The sequence below is a fragment of the Bolinopsis microptera genome, chromosome 5 (genome assembly GCF_026151205.1).
Source record: "Bolinopsis microptera isolate Bmic1 chromosome 5, MBARI_Bmic_1.0, whole genome shotgun sequence".
NCBI classification, from domain to species: domain Eukaryota; kingdom Metazoa; phylum Ctenophora; class Tentaculata; order Lobata; family Bolinopsidae; genus Bolinopsis; species Bolinopsis microptera.
The window spans coordinates 4,623,354-4,646,649 of record NC_087076.1 but is presented as its reverse complement, the minus strand read 5'-3'; the positions used below and the strand labels follow the sequence as shown (position 1 = coordinate 4,646,649).

General features: G+C 38.1%; 2 protein-coding genes and 1 long non-coding RNA gene across 3 annotated transcripts in view; 2 read left to right on the top strand and 1 right to left on the bottom strand.

The window, feature by feature from the left end:
- The window catches only part of LOC134815750 (four and a half LIM domains protein 5-like), a 40,168-nt gene extending 38,844 nt beyond the window's left edge, over positions 1-1,324 (bottom strand). Inside the window, exon 1 of the mRNA XM_063824327.1 lies at positions 1,315-1,324. The gene's annotated coding sequence lies outside the window, so the exon portion shown is untranslated. The remainder of the gene's footprint in view (positions 1-1,314) is intronic.
- A 2,291-nt stretch (positions 1,325-3,615) lies between these two features.
- On the top strand, positions 3,616-6,581 carry LOC134815704 (uncharacterized). The gene is made up of 3 exons (XR_010160276.1): positions 3,616-3,729; positions 4,164-5,000; positions 5,555-6,581. It is a non-coding gene; the product is annotated as an uncharacterized LOC134815704 (long non-coding RNA).
- A 164-nt stretch (positions 6,582-6,745) lies between these two features.
- Positions 6,746-11,264, top strand: LOC134815295 (GTP-binding nuclear protein Ran-like). Its single transcript, XM_063823809.1, has 6 exons — positions 6,746-6,801; positions 7,089-7,173; positions 8,093-8,150; positions 8,389-8,644; positions 10,427-10,579; positions 10,822-11,264. The coding sequence occupies exons 1-6, from the start codon at positions 6,763-6,765 to the stop codon at positions 10,888-10,890; spliced, it is 660 nt and encodes a 219-aa protein (XP_063679879.1). The 5' UTR covers positions 6,746-6,762; the 3' UTR covers positions 10,891-11,264.
- The last annotated feature ends 12,032 nt before the right edge of the window (positions 11,265-23,296 follow it).

The following is a 23,296-nucleotide window of genomic DNA, read 5'->3' as shown; positions in this document are numbered from 1 at the left end:
AGGGTTCTCATATTTTTTGTCCATTTTCTTGCCTCTAGATCTGTAGCCTCATAGAGGCTAGATATAGAAGTAGAGCAATGAGCCTTGTTCTTTACATTGCGAATCTTATTCTTGTCCTCACTTGCCTTACCACGTTGCAATATCTCTTTTCTTTTCATGGCTCACAGGTCCGCTAATCTTTGGATTTGGACATGCCTCCAGATGTGAGAAATACAGTCGGGGTGAAGGTGGCCTTCTCCACATTCAACACTCTCTCCAAGTAGCCATCCTTCTTCTCCTCGTTCTCTTCATATATGTCTTGAAGAGTTTTTATGCTGTTTGATTTAAGCAATTTGGGTGTGGAACCCTTATGTCAAGAAAGTTCTTATCAAATGGACTCCATACTCTTGTGAACACATCCTGTAACTCAATCAAATCAAGGCTAAACCGATCTCTTCTAGATACCCAAAGCAGGTTCGATAATGAGTGGCATAATGACAACTTTAACAGTTTTGGACCATGCTAGATTATTGATAAAAACGTGGAATTTATGTAAACAAATACTTAATTACTTAAATATTGCCGTTTCCGTACGGCGCTATACGTAATATATGTTAAAAGCGCGCCGCAGCTACTCCCTACCTCAACATTTGCGCGGGTTTCTTAAGCGCGCACGTACGTTTATTCTTGGCCGTTAATCAGACCCATGACATAACGCTATAGGTGGCAGTGACTGTAATTTTCTTCAACAATTACTGAATTATCCATCCATAAAATGATTTACAAAATGACACCCAAACCTCGTGTTTCGGTGTTCACTTAAACGGTACTTGGCGGCTGAACTGTGGTGTCTGACGTTTGCAGCTAGATCGGACTCTGCATGATATTGTATTAGCAAATTTGTATAATGTATAATTGTTTAGTGTTTATAATACTCTGCAACCTGGTAGCACGGCTGACACAAAAACAAAATGTTGGCCTGGCTTGTGCATAACCAAGTAAATAACACGCACTCCGATAAAAGCCGTCTGGAGAAACTCCGCAAAATGTTCATTGTAGTCAACGGGCACAAAGAAGCACTACTAGCAATTGTGTCCTTTACCCTCCTACATAATTTGAACATTTTTGTGGCTAACTCATTGAACAACATCTGAATTAAAATGTGTCTAGTATTAAAAGATTCAGTAAGTAATTTTTTCATGTACGCTGTACACTGTAGTTAGTAAATCAAATCAAACTTTTTCGATCAGCCGCGCGCTGAACCAGTGTTGCACTAGGTAAAAATTGTGTATATTTTGTTCATTTTTGAGTGTAAATTAATTTATTAATTTATCACAAATTATTTTATTATAATATAACCACTTATGTGAAATGGTTATTTTGACTTTAAATATTTGAACTAAATATGAATTGATTGTGGGTATAAAATAAAATTTGTTTTACTAAAATTTGTTTTACTCTAGCAGATACATCAAGCTGAGCTTGGTCACAATGTGACCATGTTATAGTCTTAGGGTTGAGAAAGTCACCCTCATTTACCTTCTGTAGCTGGAGTTCAACTTTCACATCATGACATACCTCACTCAGGAGATTCGCCATTGTGTCTCTGATGTTGTGGGTCATGGGGACTAAGTAAAACAAAATTTTAAGTAAAACAAAATTTCCATACAGCCGTAGACTGGATATCCTCAATTTGACAACGCTGGCAGAGCGGCGAATACGTGGGGACCTTATTGAAGCTTTTAAAGTAACTAGTGGTTTGACTGAATATGGATCGGGTTTGTTCAGAATGAGCAGATCTGGTCTTAATCTAGTTTCAACCAATAGGTGTAGTAAGAGTGTAACTAAAGTTAAGAATCTTCAGTCTTCTTTTCTTCCGGAGCGAGTCATTCCTTACTGGAACAAACTCCCTTCAGATGTCAAGAACTGCTTAACAGTTTTAAGCTTTAAAGTTAGGTTGGAAGGATTTAAGAAAGAAATGATTTCTAAAAACAGTGTAAATGATTTTTATTTTTGGAATGTTTCGAACGAAGTTTTAGGGAAAATTGAAGGACACAGTTATTTAAGCAATAAGGAGACACATAATGAATATCTTTGGTTTCATCCTTTTGTGGCAAAGAAAAGTTTTATAAATCTTTATTCCACTGGGAAGTTTTAATTAATTATTTATATATAATGCATTAGATTTTATTAATTAATAAAATTGAATTTAATAAATTATTAATGTTGATGGAAGAATATATCTATTTGAATTATTTTTCTATTTAGTGCAATGATATTTTTTTAGACACTTGTGATGATGTAATGTCATAATCTTTACTTACTTACTTACTTACTAAATTTTATTGCCATTACAATGAATAATGATATCATAATAAATATAAGTAGACATCCGATAATAAACTTGTTACATCCAGTACAACCCAAGATGTCAGCCGACTGGGGGTCAGTAGCCCCCTAGCTAACAGATGAGAAGGTGGTCAAGATCACTTGTTTTCCCATACCCGCAGGCGATGGGAGTGTTTGGTATCCACCATCTGTAGCGTAGGCAGACACTGTCAAGAAACTCCCAACTCGAGATTCCACAAGGAGATCGATTACATAATACTACAGGGTGGGCCAAAAGTCAGTACCCATATGTTGGCCTTAATAGCTCAGTCACTGAGTGCCCAATTGAAATAATTCTTTCTGGTATGACTTACTACCACCACTGGTTCAAGGAATTTGTCAAATCGAAAAATATTCGTGTTCATTAAAAAAATTAAGGTTCATTTCCCATTTATTTGATAGTTTGGACAGTCGGATCGAGCCAACTTTTATTGAGTTGTGTTAGGCCATTCGAATTACGTTTGACCTGAAAAATTTAGAGTTGTAGCTTCTCAGATGACCGAGATACGAAGCATAACGAGTTTATTCATTACATGTGATCAGGTGATTGGCTTACCTAATCACGTGATGAGGTGACCCCGTTAACCGCCCCGTTAAACATTATGGGAATCGCTGAGGCTGCCCAATTAAGGTGTCGTGTCATGGTGTCACATAATCACCCAGTCAATTTTGTTAACGAGATAAACAAAATGCTTGATAACTTCGTCATTTCAAATCCGTTTCACATAATTTTTTCAAATCAGATGCAACATTTAATAATCTACTGTCTCTAAAAAAATTAGCATCCAGCATGTTCAGAGAGAACAATATAGGTGTTTCAATATTGAATGGGCGTGGTTTAAAATATTCGAATTTTCAAATTTTGGCGACGAAATCCTCGAACAGGTAGGTACAGTATGCCATCTGCAAAGCAACAACTCCCAAATGTAAAACACAGCGGAGGTATAAGACCCAACGTATGGGTACTGACTTTTGGCCCACCCTGTATTTTTAGACATGATTTGATGCGTATTCAAATTGTCAGTTACACATACTCAATCGAGAGGAGTACTTAAAAAATCATTCAATTATGACTAATTATAGCATAGATTCCTATGATATTTTAGCTGAGCACAGGGCGTGTATTATTGTGAAATTTGTTCGTTGCTACCAAAAAATAAACGAAATCCTTAAATTAATGGTTAAAATTTATTAGTTTATTGAACAGATCTATGTAAGTTGTTAATAACAACTGCTATTTTTAGAATGATCACATAGATACTTAAGTTCCATCCGAAGGGCCAAGCCAAGAGATTGCTTCCGATAAATTAAGGACAAGTTGTACATATCACAGTTTTACTCTACACCTTAAAAGAACAAGAGGTGAGACAGTCGTAATACTGCAGTAATTTTTGGTGCAGCTAATTATTGAGGAACTATTCGTTTGGCAATATGTTGTTTGTTGCTGCTAATTCAAGTGTCTACTTTTGCTTAAGTGATTGTCAGCTGTAACCTTTGGTGGTAACTGTCACTGCAACTCGTAAACAATGTGACATAGCTGGGATTCCTAAATTTAAAACCATATTTACCTCCTGTAGCTGTGTACACCTAAAGTTACCTCCCATTCTATTTCCCCAAATTAAATTTGGTCCAGCTGTATTGTTGTTTATAAAGTTATAAGTTTCATTATTACATTGTACCTCTTCAATAATCTTTTGACCATATTGTCTCATTACGATACAACTTAAAGAGTTATAAATCGAATTGTCTCATGAAATTGTGTAAATTTCTAGAAGGTTAACTTAGTGTTGCTTCAGGAAAGAAAATGGCAAGAACGAAGAAAATACCTGACAGAGGAAAAGAAAAGAAAAGCAAAAGTAAGAACGTTATTGAAAATACCACCAAAAAAAGGATAAAAGATCGTGTCTTCAGAGAAATAGTGAAGTACCAAAAATCTGTAGATCATCTCATTCCTCGTGCTCCATTTTCTAGACTTGTCAGGACTGTCCTCCAGCGAATAGTTGAAGATGGTGGATCAGCATTCAAGAACAGGGATTTCAGGGTAACAAAGGAATGCCTGATATGCCTCCATGAGGCTAGTGAAATTTACATGACGGTTTACTTTGAAGATTTGAATCTCTTAGCACAACATGCCAAAAGAGTGACTATCATGACAAAGGACATTGAAATTCTGAAGAATTTAAAAAGATCAAATCCTCATGGCCTCCTATCATGATCTGATTTCGATGATCATTTTATATTGATCAAAATTCCTGCCCAGCTCCCAATTAACAACAGATACCTGTAAACAGATGAATTATTTACACATTCCACTTCAAGAAGTCTATTTATGCTCAAGTGAACACATATTCGGTTTAAAGAGTATCAGAACTTATTCGTTTTCAATTTGAGCGGAAGCTCTAACCTCTAGTGAGTCAAGGCCGCCAAGTTGAGATATCAAGCAAAAATGTGCACTCAATTAACCCATACAGTAGAAGTTAATTGTGTAAGTTGTTAACAGAACTGCTATTTTTATAATGATCAGACAGATACTTTAGTTCCATCCGAAGGGCCAAGCCAAGAGATTGCTTCCGATAAATTAAGGACAAGTTGTACATATCACAGTTTTACTCTACACCTTAAAAGAACAAGAGGTGAGACAGTCGTAATACTGCAGTAATTTTTGGTGCAGCTAATTATTGAGGAACTATTCTTTTGGTAATATGTTGTTTGTTGATGCTAATTCAAGTGTTTACCTTTGCTTGTTGTTTATAAGTTTCGTTATTATATTGTACCTCTTCAATGATCTTTTGAGTTTTGACCATATTATCTCATTACGATACAACTTAAGATTTATAAATCGAATTGTCTCATGAAAGTGTTTACCTTTGCTTAAGTGATTGTCAGCTGTAACCTTTGGTGGTAACTGACACTGTACCTCGTAAACAATGTGATATAGCTGGGATTCAAATATTGAAAACCATTATATTTACCTCCAGTGTACACCTAAATTAACCTCCCATTTTATTTCCCCCAAAGTAAATTTGGTCCAGCTGTATTGTTTTTTATAAGTTTGATTATTATATTGTACCTCTTCAATAATCTTTTGACCATATTATCTCATTACGATGCAACTTAAAGAGTTATAAATCGAATTGTCTCATGAAATTGGGTACATTTATAGAAGGGTAACTTAGTGTTGCTTCAGGAAAGAAAATGGCAAGAACGAAGAAAATACCTGACAGAGGAAAAGAAAAGAAAAGCAAAAGTAAGAACGTTATTGAAAATACCACCAAAAAAAGGATGAAAGATCGTGTCTTCAGAGAAATAGTGAAGTACCAACAATCTGTACATCATCTCATTCCTCGTGCTCCCTTTTCCAGATTTGTCAGGACTGTACTACAGCGAATAGTTGAAGATGGTGGATCAGCATTCAGGAACAGGGATTTCAGGGTAACAAAGGAATGCCTGATATGCCTCCATGAGGCTAGTGAAATTTACATGACGATTTACTTTGAAGATTTGAATCTCTTGGCATCTCATGCCAAAAGAGTAACTGTCATGACAAAGGACATTGAAAGTCTGAAGCATTTAAAAAGATCAAATCCTCATGGCCTCCTATCATGATCTGATTTGGATGATCATTTTATATTGATCAAAATTCCTGCCCAACTGCAGCTCCCAATTAACAACAGATACCTGTAAACAGATGAATTATTTACACATAACATTCCACTTCAAGAAGTCTATTTATGCTCAAGTGAACACATATTCGGTTTAAAGAGTATCAGAACTTATTAATTTTCAAATTTGCAAGTGATCTCTGAAAGTTGAAACTTGACAATTCAGCTTAGTCTCTCCCTCAACAGATTTGACAGTACAAAGAAAAAATGAAAATTGAAAAAAGGAAATTGTATACAAGTTATTATTACATTAATGTGAAATTTTCAAAAATGTAAATAATGTGTAACGATTTTAATTTAAGCCATGTTCCGGGAAAATAAATTTGTAGGCAGTGCATGATATGAACACTATTCAGAATCCGCATAGTGTTCATATCATGCATTGCAGATGGGTATTTTGAGGTTAAAACTATTTGCAACTTCAATACACCACTTTTTTGTTAATTTTGAGTCGACTCTTTACTGAGAATATTTAAATCTGTATTTATTTTTAACCATATTTGAATAAAGTATTTTGTAATATAGCAATTCGTGACATTTTCAAGTTAACAAATAAACAAGTTGCAAGTGTTGTTTCTACATATCTCATCATTTAATGACATAATATCTTTGATTTCACTCAGAAAATTGGATGACACCAAAATGAATACAACTATTAAATTACTGAAATGTAAATCAGGTTTTTGTCAATATTGTTTCATATGTCTGATGATATAAATATTTAAGGGAGATCATGTCGGAAACCAAACAAGAACCCGTCGCACAATTCAAGGTATGTACAGATTGATCCGAAATTCTGGCTAATGGCTATCATTGTTTTTTTAAAGAAGTTTCTTGACGTTGAAAATGTTGATGGTGGATTTTGAGTTGTGGAGGTCGCCATCATCACCATGACAACCACAGCTCAGTTTAAACTTTAGGTTATCAACAGTTCAATTAACTACCGTTCAAAATATTCGGGGAATTGTGTACTTGACTAATTAATTAAGCACTTAATAGGGATTATAAAACCTTGAGGCAGTTTCTAATGTCAAAGAATGACCATTAAAATAATTTCAGCTGGTGTTGGTGGGTGATGGTGGTACTGGAAAGACAACATTTGTCAAACGTCATTTAACGGGAGAGTTTGAGAAGAAATACGTTGGTAAGTTGTATATTTCCATTCACTTGTCACTGTATGCTGAGTACTGACATTACCTGTTAGACGGCTTTTCAGTGTGATAAAAAGCCAGTTTAAACAGTTTCTACTTGAAATCGTACTGTTGCAATGAAGTAGAGCAGAAGATGCCAGCAATTTCAATTCAGTTTGTGTATATATTATGGATTCAGTTGAAAAGGGGAGGAAATTTATCATGATTTCAAAAACTGGCTTTTCCAAAACTGTATACTTAAGATCTGCCACTACTTTTCATAGCCATGTATAACAAATTTCCCTTGGTGTGTTCCTGAGGTCACTTATGAATAGCAAATAGCTAATGGGATACATTTTTTGAAATTCAGTTGGGATCTTGTAATTGAGAACGTGAAAAAAGTGCGCTTTTACAAATTTTCCGTTTTCATAGCCACGTTAAAGTTTTAACGTTTGTGTTTTGATACATTTTGCAATACTTAGTACACAAAATGTACATCGTTCTAAAATCGGGTCGAAGTTCGCAGGTGACGATCTTCTGACTCCAGTACAAAAGCGCGCCAAAATGTGGCGCGCTTCGTTTTACCCCCGAAAATTGGGTCCTTTTTCGGCACTCTCGATTCGTGATGACGCGCGCTAAAAATGTTAATCCTATACGCTTTGTGCGTGCGAACGACCGGTTCAATCCACTCCAAGCCAGTGGATCCTCCGTATCTCAAATTCATAAAAGTTTCGTGTCAAACAACCCTGTTTTGAAATTGTTCCGACGTTTACTCTACGCCCATTATTATTACATACGGAGGTCAAACATTGACCTTTATTGCCATTTTATTAGCCGCTCTCGCATTCATGTAATAAAGGCGGGAAATACTTAGTGTAATAAAATGTATAGACCGTATGTGTGGCTGTAATATTGTAACACGTATATTTTCAGCAACCCTCGGTGTTGAAGTACATCCACTGGTGTTCTATACTAACTTCGGGCCCATCAGGTCTGCAATTCGTTAGAAATTTCCAATACCATCTGTTCTCATTTATTTGAGTATTCAGTTAATTGACTGTTATATAATGCTTTTCCACTCGAATGTTATGAAACATCACTTTCGGGAATAAGACAATAATTTATTTTGCGACTAATGATTGATTGGTTTCGAATTTCAATACACAAAATCAATTTAGATAACGTAAATACGAGACTTATTTATTGAACGAATGTGTCGTGTTTTTCAGATTCAACGTGTGGGACACAGCCGGCCAAGAAAAATTTGGAGGTCTCCGTGACGGTTACTATATCGGAGGACAGTGTGCTATCATCTTCTTCGATGTCACGTCTCGTGTCACGTACAAAAATGTGCCTAGTTGGCACAGGGACTTGGTCAGAGTACTGGAGAACGTGCCCATTGTCCTTTGTGGAAACAAAGTCGATATCAAGGACAGGAAAGTGAAGGCTAAACAGATTACATTCCACCGAAAGAAGAATCTTCAGGTATGGTGTTTAGCTGCGTAATATCATACTAGAAATACTTTTAATTTCCTTCACCTCTTAAATGTTTAGTTCTCTAAACCCTACTCGAGTATAAGATATAATTTTGTAACCTGAGGTTGCAGGAGTTACCTGGGGACAGGCTGAGCGCCGCCCAGTAATGGGGGGGGGGGGGGGGGGGGGGGGGGGGTATGCAACGACCATTAATGTCAGTAGATGGAATTTTGTCAAAACTGACATTGTCATTAATGGTCATTAATGGTCATTAAATAATTGAAATTCTGAACTATCTTGGAAGCAACATGTCCAAGAAATTTACAATTATGATCACTTTGTATCACTTCTATGAAGTTTCTCACAGCCCCCTACATCGATTGCCAGAGTCTCGTTTGAGAAAACGAATTAATATTCGCCTAATAGAGGCTCGGACCTCGGTTTCGGAATGAGTGCCAAGCACCATTCTGTTATACGTTGGTAACTTGTCTTGTCTGTTTGCTTGTTTGCATTTGACTTGGTATAAATGCTTGTTTGCAGTTGACTTAGTATAAATGCTTGTTTACAGTTGACTTAGTATAAATGCTTGTTTGCAGTTGACTTAGTATACATGCTTGTTTGCAGTTTGCGTGGATTTGAATTGTATTGATTTCCTTTATTTGTGTTGATTGCTTTTGATAATTTGGATTTTCAATACCTCCTCACAGTACCTTCTATGTCATCGTAAGACGATATTTGGAAATAAAAGTCGGAGATAGAAATTTTTGGTACCGGCTGTTTCGAGGGTTCTGTGCCATACCAACCGGGCTGCAAAACTTCTTCTAAGCCCTGTCAACGTCGAACAATTCGAAAGGGCGACTCATTAAGTGCTACCTTTGTTCCAAAAAATGCTAAACGTCCCCTTCGTTGCCTCGGTACCATCTTATCAATGAGTGTCTCTGCTTCAAAAAAGGGCAACTTCAGATCTAGACGAATTCCTGCCGCATCAATTTGTCCCTATCATGATGACAGTGCTCGATTTTGGGTCAAAACTTTAAACTGCCAAAGGCAGAGTATTGAACTGTAAACGAATTGTTCTATCTAATCCTAGGAAAAGATCAGCTTTTTTGTTGTCCGATTCAGACTGATGACGATGTATTTCATGAAGTGCTAAAGTTGAATAAGTTCATCTACTGTGTAATTACTATATAATCGAGTAGCATAATGATTTGGCTAAAATATAAATCTTGATATGATATAAGAACGGGAACGAAGTATTTAATTTTAATACCCGTGTTATTATTATTTTATTATTGATTGTTATTTTACTATTGATACGATCTGATACTCCTAAATTGCCCTTTGAATTATTATTATTGATAACTATTATAAGTCACCAACTGTTATCTGGTTTAAATCCCGTGGCCGCAAAATTTGTTCTTCATTACATTCGAACTTAATAAATGTAATCCCTAACTCACTCTAGAATCCACTCAAGTGATATTCTGGAAGGTCTGCCTAACCACGGAAGATTCTATTCTAAGTTTTCTCTTTCGAATCTCTAATTGTAAATGTAAAATAATAACATATACTTGTAGTTAGTTAACTTAAGGTAGGGTCTAAGTGATGCAGGCGTCCGTCCTTTTCGCTCTAAGAAGTGCCGGAAAAAACATGACCATTAATGTCAGTAGATGAAATTTTGACAAAACTGACATTGTCATTAATGGTCATTAATGGTCGTTGCATACCCCCCCCCCCCCCCCCCCCCCCCCAGTAATGCATGAGTTGCAAGATAACGTAATTCTATTTCAGTACTATGACATCAGTGCCAAATCTAACTACAATTTCGAGAAACCATTCCTTTGGTTAGCCCGAAAGATTACGGGCGAGGCAGGATTACAGTTTGTTGAAGCACCCGCTCTGGCTCCCCCAGAGGTCAAAGTCGATCCTCATCTCATGGCTCAGGTATGTATTTCAGATGTCCACCTAATTTGTTAATTTTAATTCTACGAACGCGAAGATTGAAGCGATCTGCACTGATTTATTTGATCCCACTCAAGTCCATACGGACTTGTTGTATTGTTTGTTGAATAAGGACCCATCCTTTGTCCTAAAATGAATTACTTGTTGCTAATACTTAGGTGATTATAAATAAAGTGGCGGTAATCTAAGAAAAAACCTTAAATTATTCATTACTTCATTCACAGTACGAACAAGATTTGGATAACGCGGCGAACATGGCCCTTCCCGACGATGACGACGATGACGACTTGTAGAGAGAGTATGAGGAAGGCTTTAGACTTGATTAGTCAGTCTTAAATGACATTCAATTAGTCTGGATATTCCATTTGCAGTTTAGAATTGCCGAACTGGATGTGATCTTGCTCTTTAGTAGTGTTTTTAAAATGTGTTTCCTTTTGGGCTAATCTAATTCGATCTTGGGAAAGGGAGATCGAAGTTAGAAATTCTTTTTTGAATTTTTGAATCTGTCAAAACATTTGAATAAGCCTCAGAACCCGGCTAGAATTTCAAAATAAGAGGGTAAACACCCGTATTTGATTTTTAGTTCAGTATCGCCCAAAATATTTATAAAATTAAAACTATGAGCCGGACTGTTTTATTTTATTTATATTTTTAATTTGCCATTAGATTGAGGGTATTTTTCGTTTATCAGTAGGGGGATGAAAAATTGCTAAGTCGTGAGGTAAATCAATCCGGACATCGTACTTTACCAAAATTCGACAGAATACCACGTCCGTCCGGGGTCCGTCCTAAGGTTGAAGTTTATATACAAAATATGAATTGACGTAAACTGTAAACACCGCACCGAATCGACCACAAATCACATGCACAATTTAATCTGTGTTTAGTGGCGTTTTATTCTGAATGTAGGATAATGATTATATTATTAATCAATATACACTACACTCTTATCACGTTCTTTACTTTACTAACTACTATGACTTTACGTACATTACTTACTAACACTTTCTGTGTGACTTTTTAGAACCTTAACGGTCATGTCACGTGATCGAAACAATTTTTCGTCAGGGGTGGTTAACATTTTGTCATGTGGGGTGATTCGGAATGAGCGTTCGAAAATTTAAATGCATCGATTGAAGTTTGAGCCCTTTTTAGAGAAATTAGGGGTCGTTCACATATCACAATGCTGGCAAGCATTACCGTCGCCCTTATATTCACAACACTATTTACCCCCTATACGATTATATCCCCTTTATTGTTTTCCAGGCATTAAGACTCATCGAAAGTAGTTCAGCAGGTACATTTAAGTTCAAAACATTCTAATTCAATGTTAAAGATGACAGGAATAAGAAATAGTTATATGGAGATTTTAAGAAAATTTGCGCAAAATACGCGCCAGCATGTTATACGAAATTAGGTAAAGAACCCAAAATCGCCATATTCAGGTGCCTTAAAAACCATGTTAAAATTGAGTTAGAGATCTGAAACTTTGCAGGGCGTCTAGACCTTGTCCAAATCGACTGTAAAAAAAATTTCATGTTTCAGGAGTATCGGGAAGTGGGTTTTCTCGAACCCCTGTTTTACAACAGATTGTCGTGAAGATATATATGTATATATATATGTATATATGTATAGACGCTTTTTGCAGTCAATTGTAGCCTACATTTAAGTGTCCGTAGATTCAAAAGTATAAACGATACAGTCATCTCGAACCACAGGTTTTAAAGATAATTGTTTAAGCTTTAGTTTACATTGTATTGAAAAATAATTTAACGTCATCATCATCACTTGATGACGTCATCAAGTTAAGTGTTTTTAAAACTTGACTTTTGACAAAGTAACAACTTTTTAAATCGATTTTACACTATTAAGGAGTAATTTTATTCAAAATCTGAGGACATTTTCATCTTAGATAATTGTTCAAGCATTCCGAAAATCTACCGGAATAGTTTCCTACCTTGCTCCTTCATAAAGATATTTGCTATTGAAGTTAGTGCTTTTTTGAAGAATAATTTTATAAAAACACAAAAGTTGTGAATTAGTATTCTCTGGTGTTGGGCCATCCCTTGGGTTGTGGAGCTCAATTTTGCTTCTTAAAGGTGTAAATTGTGTTATAGGCTAGTTTTAAAGTTAAAAATCGAAAAGTTGCACACGTGGGGACACGCCCAAATTCATTTAAAATAGCTAAAATCGCTAAAAATTTTGATTTTCACGATTTTTATCAACTTTGGAGTCCCGTTGTGATCCAAGTTCTTTTTGAAATCTTCTGAAACTTTGCATGCTTATCAAACTATATATTAAATACCACAATGCAAAAATTTACGGTGATTCAATATTGTATGCGCACGCGACGTCCGCTCAAAGTTTGCACGTGCGAAAGGTGAGAAATTTGCTCATTCGTGATTTCGAATATATTCTGCTTTCCACGATATTTAAATGGCATTATATATGAATTTAATGCCAACTTGAATGAGTAAAAAGTGCCATATTCAGTCGGTTATCGACAAATATACCTAACTAAACACAAGGAAACGTTTTCAAAGGCAGAATTTCGAAATCGTCGAAATTACCTCCTTGTTAATGAAGTTTCGAATAGCTGTGTAAATTATCCTGACATTATAATCAAAAAGAGATGATATTTGACCAAAACCCATAATCATGGGTAGAGTGTACCGCTGCCAGTGTCTCTCTTTTCCAAACAAAAGGAAATGATATTAATTTGAGGAACAGTCCGCTAATGCAAATTGATACCGAGAATGAAATCGGTCGCTCGCTTTTTCCATTCGATCACGGCTTACGAATTGTAATAAAGCTTATTGATTTGAAAAAGCGAGCGACCGATTTCATTCTCGGTATCAATTTGCATTAGCGGACTGTTCCTCAAATTAATATCATTTCCTTTTGTTTGGAAAAGAGAGACACTGGCAGCGGTACACTCTACCCATGATTATGGGTTTTGGTCAAATTACGTAATCAATATTTTGGCAATTTTTACCCCCCCCCCCTCCGTGATCAACCGTAGGCGTAATCAAGACCGAACCCCCCCCCCCCCCCCCCCCCCAAAGCACTTACTGAACGAAAATTGGTTTAAAAAACGAAAATTTTGATTACACTATTAACGAAAATTGTCCAATTGGTATTTCGAAAATCGGTAAAAAATTAAAATCAACCCCCCCCCCCCCCCCCCCGCAATCAACCGTAAGCATTAAAAAAAACCCTCTGCTGAAAACGTAACATGTGAACGACCCCTTAGAGTGTAGATCAGAGTGATTTAGCGCGCTTGCAATACCCAGGCAAGATAGGCTCTCCCAAATTTTAAGAAAATTCTTGTGAAAAGGCCCTGAGAGTGAGGGTCGGTATGAGACTGAGAGTGATCTGATCCGGTATATTTTGGACGCTGATTCCGAATCACCCCATAATGAGATGAGGACGTAAAATTGCTTCCCTGGAGAGTTTTCTAGGCAAAAAACTGTGGCACTTGACAGGCTGATAAAACATTGTCATACGTTGTATGACCCGCCGCGCACGAAGTGCGCGGCTCCCCCTGTATCGTCAGGAATATCGTCAGGACTATAGTGAAACGACCGTGGGGGTCGCAACGTGATACAAATAAAACACGAATTCGATTTAGGGCTCGGGTTAGGGTTTAGTTATGGATAGCTTCAAGGTTATGATTAGGGTTTATATGTAAAACCGTTTTCAGTTTTGTTCAGCTGCATAACCATAAAAAACCAAAGTCAACTGATAATTTTTTGTCACACGTTGTTATGTAGACCTACCGCGCACGAGTGCGCGGCTGTATCCAGTATCGTCACCCAGGAAACCTTACCGTTAGGGGCCTAACTTCGGAAGTAAAAGAGATAGAAAGTTCAGGTTTTCAGCAAAATGTCCGTCTCGTAAAACTAAAGTTGGCTCCCCAGAAGCCAAATCTGGGACAACTTATATTTTGAATTATCGCGAAAAGTTTGATTTTGGGCTAAATAAAAGATCACAGCTTTTAAACTTTGCGAAGAAATGTCGTTCTCATGACTCCAGATTGTAATTCACGCGAGCGATCATGCAGTGAACGTGACGTCACGCGCGCCGACACACGTGCTATCGAAAAACAACCACCTCTAGTAACACGACCAGCCGGTAACCTTTTCTTTGACGGATGTTACTCGTCTAAATTTCTTCGAAGTAGCGCGCGCCGCTTTCTTCTCGACGGCACGAGCTACGAAGTAGCGCGCGCCGGGCCAGATCATTAACAATGGTCAACCTTTTCTGGGCACGAAGTTGACCATTGTCAATTGTTAATGGTCTGGCCCGGCGCCGCGCGCGCTACTTCGTTGTCAGTTGTAGCGCGATGCGTTACTGTGCCGCGCCGCGCACTCAATGCAATGAGGCTTCTCTCGCTAGATCGACGAGATGCACTACCGAGTACCGTGCCGCGCCGAGCTACGATGAATTGACATCGTCAATTAAGCTACTTCGTAGCACTTGTCATCGGGCCATACCATTTCAAGAAGAAAGCGGCACGCGCTACCTTGAAGAAATTTAGAGGAGTAACATCCGTCAATTACGAAGTCAATCACGAAGTTAATCCCAATTGCCAATGTCGGGAATTCCTGATCTTTTTTGAACCGAAATTCCCGACCGGGAAATTTTTTTATTTCCCGAATTTCGGGAAATGTTATGCAATGTAATTTTAAAAAATTTAGCGCCTAGATTAGCTTGCTAATGCTTGACCATTGTTAATGGTTTGGCCCGGCGCGCGCTACTTCGTAGCACTTGCCATCGGGAAGAAAGCGGCGCGCGCTACTTCGAAGAAATTTAGACGAGTAACATCCGTCAAGCTAATGCTCGAATCTTCGATGCTCACGCTGGGTAATAAATAATTATGATATAACATTCATCGCCACACGTGCTTTTATTTTATGTTACGTTCGCAGGTTGTAGCGCGATGCACTACTGGGTCGCGCCGCGCATCAAACAATTCTTCTCGCAACCACGTATGCAGATCGGCGAGATGCGAAGGATTGACATCGTGAATCAAGTTCGCAGGGAGACTAAACACTAAAGTGCAAAAAACTGTTATCAGCAATTACAAATTAGCAGACAACCTTATAACGTAAATGTGGCACTGTGGCACTTGTGGCACTAACATGTGGCACTCGCGACACTCACATGTGGCACTTGTGGCACTATCATATGTAGCATGTGGCACTTGCGACACTCATATGTGGCACTTGTGGCACTATCATATGTAGCATGTGGCACTTGCGACACTCACATGTGGCACTTGTGGCACTATCATATGTAGCATGTGGCACTTGCGGCACTCACATGTGGCACTTGCGGCACTATCATATGCAGCATGCGACACTTGCGGCACTCACATGTGGCACTTACGGCACCAATATGCTGCATAGTTAGGTACAATACTGCTTTTTTTTGCAAGAATCATCAACTGAACTGGTTGCTACTTCAACTTTAAGTTATAAAATTGATTTTTACGATAATATCGTGAAATATAATTCTGCCCGATTCATACTGCGATTCAGCAATCATTAATAACGCTAAAGACGATATTAATTTGTTTAATGATTGCAATCATAATTTGGCTTGTTAAGCTTGAATTTATCAGTGTTCTTATACGATTACGAATTACAGATGACATGATTGTGTTACTATTGTGATCATCGGTCAACTACAAAACAAAGGCTCATCGAATACCTTTTTGTGTGCCTACGATTGTGAGTCTGACTGACATGAAATTAACTTTTTTGTACATAATAATCTTAAAATTATGATATAAAAATATAAATATTTGTATATATAATATGCATTGCAATGGGGCACAACCCCATCCCTTAACAAGCTTTCGCCAAAAACTAAACGACTAACCCTGTCATGTCCAATTTTGACTGTTATGACTATGTGTACTGTTATACTTATAATAAGTGTACCGTGATCGTGATATAATAATGATACTTATAGTTATCTGTTATACTGTACGAATAACCCCGGATTTCGATTAATTAATGGGGAAGCATTTAAACTTCAGAATAACTAATAAAAAACATCCGCTGCCGACAATTTAACATTTAAACTGTTTTAATTTAACAATTACAAAAGCAAAAAAGCAATTAACAGTTTAACATTTATTCGAAACGATAAATTGGACCTTAACGGGTGATACTCGTAAAATATTTGTTCCAAATATTAACGTCAGCTAAGCCTAAATTGGACCATCGACGAGTCCAACTCTGCGCGCGTCCTGGTAGGTTATAAACCTACAAATTAGACCGGGCACAACTATTATATAACAACTACAAGCCCACGTCGATCTATTCGACCAGAAGCTTTTCTTTTCAAGTTCTGTTTGCTGACGTGGACGGTCATTTCAGCATGGTGGGCAGTAGTACTGTAGTAGGAGTGATCAGTTGTTTGTCCACGGTAGAGATGCGGGCTCTGCAACCCTTTCGGAAATCCGAATATTTCTAGTGGGTGGATTACACAGGATTACACAGGATTACACAGGATTACACAGGATTACACAGGATTACACAGGATTACACAGGATTACACAGGATTAAAATTAAATTATAGATCCATTATCATGGACCGTCATAATTGTGGGTCCAGGGATAAACTGAAGATTAGTTGCAATTGTGGATTGCGATAACTAATCTCCATACCGCTGTCTTATATGTACTGTGATGTGATCGCCAGCTTGTTAGTTTACGGCTAGCACGATCTGACGTTCCTGTTCTCAACTAGTCAATCATGTATCGAATCATCGATGGATCATATCTCAATGGATCACATCAGCATTAGAACAATGGGAGCAAAGTCACAAGATTTGAAGATTACCCGTGAGATTCTGAAATACGAATGTGAACCGAAATTACAATATGATCCGAAATTCGGACAGATGTCGCCAAAAACGACTCCTGTCCGACAGCGATATCTGTCCGAAATCCCTAATTCGGCTGTCGGACAGATGTCGTTGTCGGACAGATGTCGCCCAATCGACATGGACACGGTTGGACACCACCTATGCCATTATTTGGTTGATCAACTTAATAGATTTACATGGTTTTGACTTACATTCCAAAACTTATTTAATTTAACTGTTACCTGCCCAGGAACAATATTTCATCACAAATGAACAAATTGCTCAAAGAAACATACAGTTCGAGCTAGGATGATTTTCTCCCTGTAAGTATATCTTGTCAAATGTCAAAGAATCGATGTAACATAGCTATAGTATGAATGTTGTAACGTACGCTTCATAACTTATCGCAGCAATGTGTACTATCCTACATTCGTTTTCATTTGGTATAAACATTCATTGAAATAACTATTGTTTTTCAGCCAAAGAGTAGTCCGAAGATTGAGAGCATTCCTGCTATCAAGAAACCTGTTACCAAGAAACCTGATATCAAAAAACCTGCTATCAAGACATGCAGCACTGTCAAATCGGTTAGTACAAGTGGAAAAACTGTTCGTGAACACGTGTCGGCCATCGGGCTACTTGGATATTGCCGGGCTTATGTGTGATCTCGAGTTACATATGTCGTCACTCGTCATGCTCAAATCCATCTAAATAACTTGTTTCCAGGCTTGATAATCAGCTGTTACCCGGGTGAAACTTCAGTTTATCTTCTATGCAACGTTTATAATTGATCTCACAAATGCTTGATGTTTGAATTACATTTTATCGTACATTTTGATCTTAACGTTCAAAATGTACGATACAAATTAAAAACTTTACCAAGCCGAGTTTTACCGAGGTTTTGCAAACATGTCGACAGTAAGAATCCATCTACTGTTCATGATCCTACCCTGAATCAGGTTGAGACTGAGTTATCTGCCTCGGGGCTGCCCCTACAATATCCACCAAGGGGTGATTCAACTGTAGAGCGTATGCTAAAACATGCGATGGAAAACAAACGCATTCCACTGAGTGGAATCCACTCGTGTGTAAAACGGAATGTCAGTCAAGTCCCTGTCAAAACTTATTCCCTCCAAGAAAATCTGCACCCACTGTAACCAGGGCAGGTGGTTACAGAAGGAGGCAGTGACGACTGTTGACATAAATGTTAAGTTCTGTTTCACCTGTCAGATTCCATATCGATACACCGATGTCTCGGAAGGGGTGTTCACTGTTCAATAACAACAACCATACAATTGTAGACTGTCAGCTTCTGGAAACCATCTTCACCACCTTTGGACACCCCATATCCAAGACACTAGTCGATACTTTCCGAATGGAGTCTGACAGCCCCCACCTTACCACCAACACCCTAAGGGATGCCTTCCTCCTCTTTAATCTACCTTACAAGACATATTTATAACGTACGAAATGTGGCGGTTTTCCGAAAATTTCGCCATATTTTCGGACCGCCAAAATTTCGGTCGTCGTAATAGAATCCGTCGCATTATCTTTTATTTTAGCTTATTTCAATGACTGTGCCTTCACTGTTTTATTTTGTTTCTAAAAAGTAATATCAAGTAAAATAAATAAATTCTGGCATCTTGGGACAAATTATCACCACACCAATGACGAATTGAATGTCAAGCAATACAGTTTAAATTTGCATTAAAATACATGTATGTGCTAACATGAAAGTCTTACAGTCTTAATACAGACTAAGTTTGAACATGATTTTACCGAATTTCAGAAATTTCCTTACTGCTTACTGTCACAAAAAATGATGAAAAATACCCTTATTTTCTGGGACGTCCGAAATTTGACGGTTTTTGTTCAATTTCGCCATATTTTCGGACCGCCAAAATTTCGGTCGTCGCAAATTAGGCCGCCATAAATATGTCTTGTAAGGTATATGGGCATGAAGGAGACACCTCTAGACTTTCTGTCCTGTAGAGAGTGTGGGAGACATTCCCCTGTCATCCTCTTTGATGTGAAAGCAATAGATAAAGGCTCTGACGGCAAACCTGATGTCTACCCCATACAATTTGATGACTTGTGGAACATCACCAAGCAGAAACCCGGATCTAACGTCATATACGGGATGATTGACATGCTTAAATTAAACAAGAAGGGGACACTGAGACAACGGGTGGAGAGAATAATAGAACTCGACTGACTTACTGACTTGACTGACCTAAGGCCCCACAGCCAGAAACCATAGCAGATAATCTGCAAGGAAATTTTCGATTTCGGAGGAAATTTTTGGTGCCAAAGAGGAAATTTATAAAGTCTACGATCTGAATTTTTTACCATGAATTTTCTGGGGTAAAGAGGAGATTTTCTAATTCTAAAAACAATCCAAAATTGTTGACAAATGAAAGAGGAAAAAACTAACAGTTCTTTGAATCGTTCTTGAAACTGTGTTTGAAAATGATCTCTATTGCCAAATTGCTTCTAGGCCTTCTGTGTGGGAAAAATCATCAAGAATTTTTGCCTGCGGCAAACATATCTTCAATTCCTGTCTGTGCGAAAGTTTAAGTTGTATGCACTCTATATTTCTCAGGACATGGTTGCCTCTACTCTGCAAGGCACATTACACATATAATAATAATTTGTGATAACTACGACAGATGGTGCATGCAAGCTGGCCATGTTTTACTTGTGGGTTGTAGGAGAAAGCCGTTTTGTAATACACTATTTTGAAGGACTTCAGATATTTTGTTATTGTAGATTTTAATGTGGCCAAGCAAAAACGCAAAAAAATGTTCTGGGGCCTAGCTCCGAATGCTTAAAACTGTCTTGCTTCACTCGCCGACATTGCAAAAAAGGAAAATTTGCGAGCGAAGCGAGCGGGCCACAGAAAACAGAAAATGTGTATCTGCGAGGAAATTTTTAACTTTCTGGATGTGGGCTTAAGGCGGCTTCAGCGTCCGAGTATTGATGCGCTGTCTCTGGATAGAACTCTATCCGCCATAAGTCCGCTCATTTCTCCAGTGTCGTTGAGACCCGTGTCAGCTCGTGGGCTATCAACATAAGTCATGGCTGGTCTCCCCCTACTCCGTACCCCATGAGTTGGTTCCCAGAGTAGCAAGCGGTTTGCGACTAGTTCTGGGTGCCGGTGGATATGGCCTGCTAGTCGCATCCTGCGCTCTTGGATCTTCATGGTTGCTCTCGGTAGGTTGCCATAGACTTCTTTGTTGGTTTTGCGCTGCTTCCAATCCACATTTAGTGCCATCCTTATCATTCTAGTGTATCAATTCTTCAATTGCTCTGTCAACGTCCACGTTTCAGAACCATAAAGAAGTATTGACTCCACAGTAGCAACAAACAATGCCAGTCTGGTGAAGATGGTTTCCAGAAGCTGACAGTCTACAATTGTATGGTTGTTGTTATTGAACAGTGAACACCCCTTCCGAGACATCGGTGTATCGATAAGGAGTCTGACAGGTGAAACAGAACTTAACATGTATGTCAACAGTCGTCACTGCCTCCTTCTGTAACCAACTGCCCTGGTTACAGTGGGTGCCCGTGCAGATTTTCTTGGATGGAATACGTTTTGACAGGGATTTGACTGACATTCCGTCTTACACACGAGTGGATTACACTCAGTGGAATGCGTTTGTTTTCCATCGCATGTTTTAGCATAGGCTCTACAGTTGAATCACCCCTTGGTGGATATTGTAGGGGCAGCCCCGAGGCAGATAACTCAGTCTCAACCTGATTCATGGTAAGATCATGAACACAACACAGATCACTATTCGTTCACTAAAAAGTTTGTACAGATTGCTGGGAAGAGTGGTGGACTTCTCACAGTTATGTGTCCACATGAATATGTGTAGGGTTTAAGGTCCTCTACCTGCATGAAGGGGCATCGGATTACGTTCAGTTCCTTAGATCATGGCAGCATATTCCGTCAATATCTGTTGTGGACTTTGCTCCCCAAGTGGCCCGCTATGCCGAGAAGCAGTTCCCTGGTATGCTGCCACCATACGGAGGAAAGCTTGCAGACTCTTCAAAACCGGAGATCCCGCAATTCATCAAATCCGACGGCCTCATAAGCTTTGATGAGCTGTGGCACCACAAAGTTTAAACTGTGAAATCCAACCCTAGAGACCATCCTGTAACCAAGTTAAGCCACAAGTTACCTGGGGACCCCAGGCTATTATATTTATGTCCATAATCATAGATAGAGATTCGGTGGAATGACAGTGCTGGCTGAGCGTCGCCCAGTAAGCCATAAGTACATCTTATTTGACAGATATCATGAGGTGACTTTTAAAAATCCATTAGATATATTTCATCTGTTGGATATTTGCGCACAGCTGCTACGGAATAGAATAAACACATCAATTTGTGAGCAAAATCACAAGGAATGAGCTTAATAGGTACAGATATTCATTATATAACATGTCGGGGATGAAATTCCTGCTGTTACATTCATATATCTTATGAGAAACAGGTCTACTATAGAAAAGAAAAAGAAGTTTGAGAAAAACCTGGGGTATGAGCTAGATGTGTTTGAGGAGACCGGTCAGTGGGTGGAATAGGGAGTGAAGCCTGTTACCATTTCTCCACTCTTTAGGAAAATAGAGCCAGCAACGAAGATTAATAATCGCCTGCCAGTTCCTGTAGCAACTAAATCATCTAGTGAGTGCGTGAGGATGGTGACCGGATTTTTTGAAGAGAAGAACATCCAACAGCAAGGAATGTGAAATATATCAGTGTCTTGCCGTGCCAACAGCAGTCTCAGCAGACGGATAACATCTCATGTGGACCTCTATGCTTTCTCTCCTAGCTCCAACTACAACCGAAATACTGTAATATAAGCCCATCACCCTCCTCATCAGCCTCTGGAAAGCCACTTGAAGTACCTACAGGTGTATCTATACTAGTATACTCATTCCACTAGCATGTAACATGTGCACGTAATCATTATAATGAGCTTTCTTCACTTCTTCACTTATCACTCAACCCAGCTCTCTCTTCCAGTGCTCTGGATTTGGAGGACTTAATTAATGATACACTCAATTAATATACTTGTTAATTGATCTTTGATGTAATTTCTATTCGGTCTATTATTTTAATTTTGTTCGTGCATGGAGCGAGTCATATGTGTATTAAATTTCGTAATGAAGACTGCTTTCAATTCCTAATTGAATTTGTTTTAGTTCTTAGTACAATATTTTAAGAGATCTAGAGAAAAGGAAGTTTTGATATTATGGTTTCGTACACGCTGCTTTGCCTTTAAAGCTTTAATAACTTAACTTCCTGGGTTGATGTTATACAGGTGGGCTGTGTAGAATAATTTTAAATTTGCTTTTAAGTTGTAAAACTTTTACTTAGCAGTGTGAGAACAACTGCAAAAGAGCAAACTGATATAAGTGCCACAATAACTCTATCCTAAATTAACAGCCTTCCCAGCAATGCACGATAAATTAATATAAAAATAGTGTATAGTACAAATAGTACACACTACACCGTATTATGTACTATATTAATGCTAATGGTACACAGGCACATTCAATCATTTAGTAACCTGAAATGTTTAGCCAGTGAATTATTTTAATGTTATATTTTACACACTGTTCCTCATGATGAGTGGTATATTAAAGCTTCGTTACCGGGACTACTGTATTTCGTTTACTTGTTAATCCGACCGACTGGTTTAAACTTTTTAAAAAGTGTGTTATCTTCAAATTAATTCTGAGACCCACTCAATTAGATCAATACGATGCTGTATTCCATGTTTACATTGTTCCTGATTACATTGTTATCTTCAT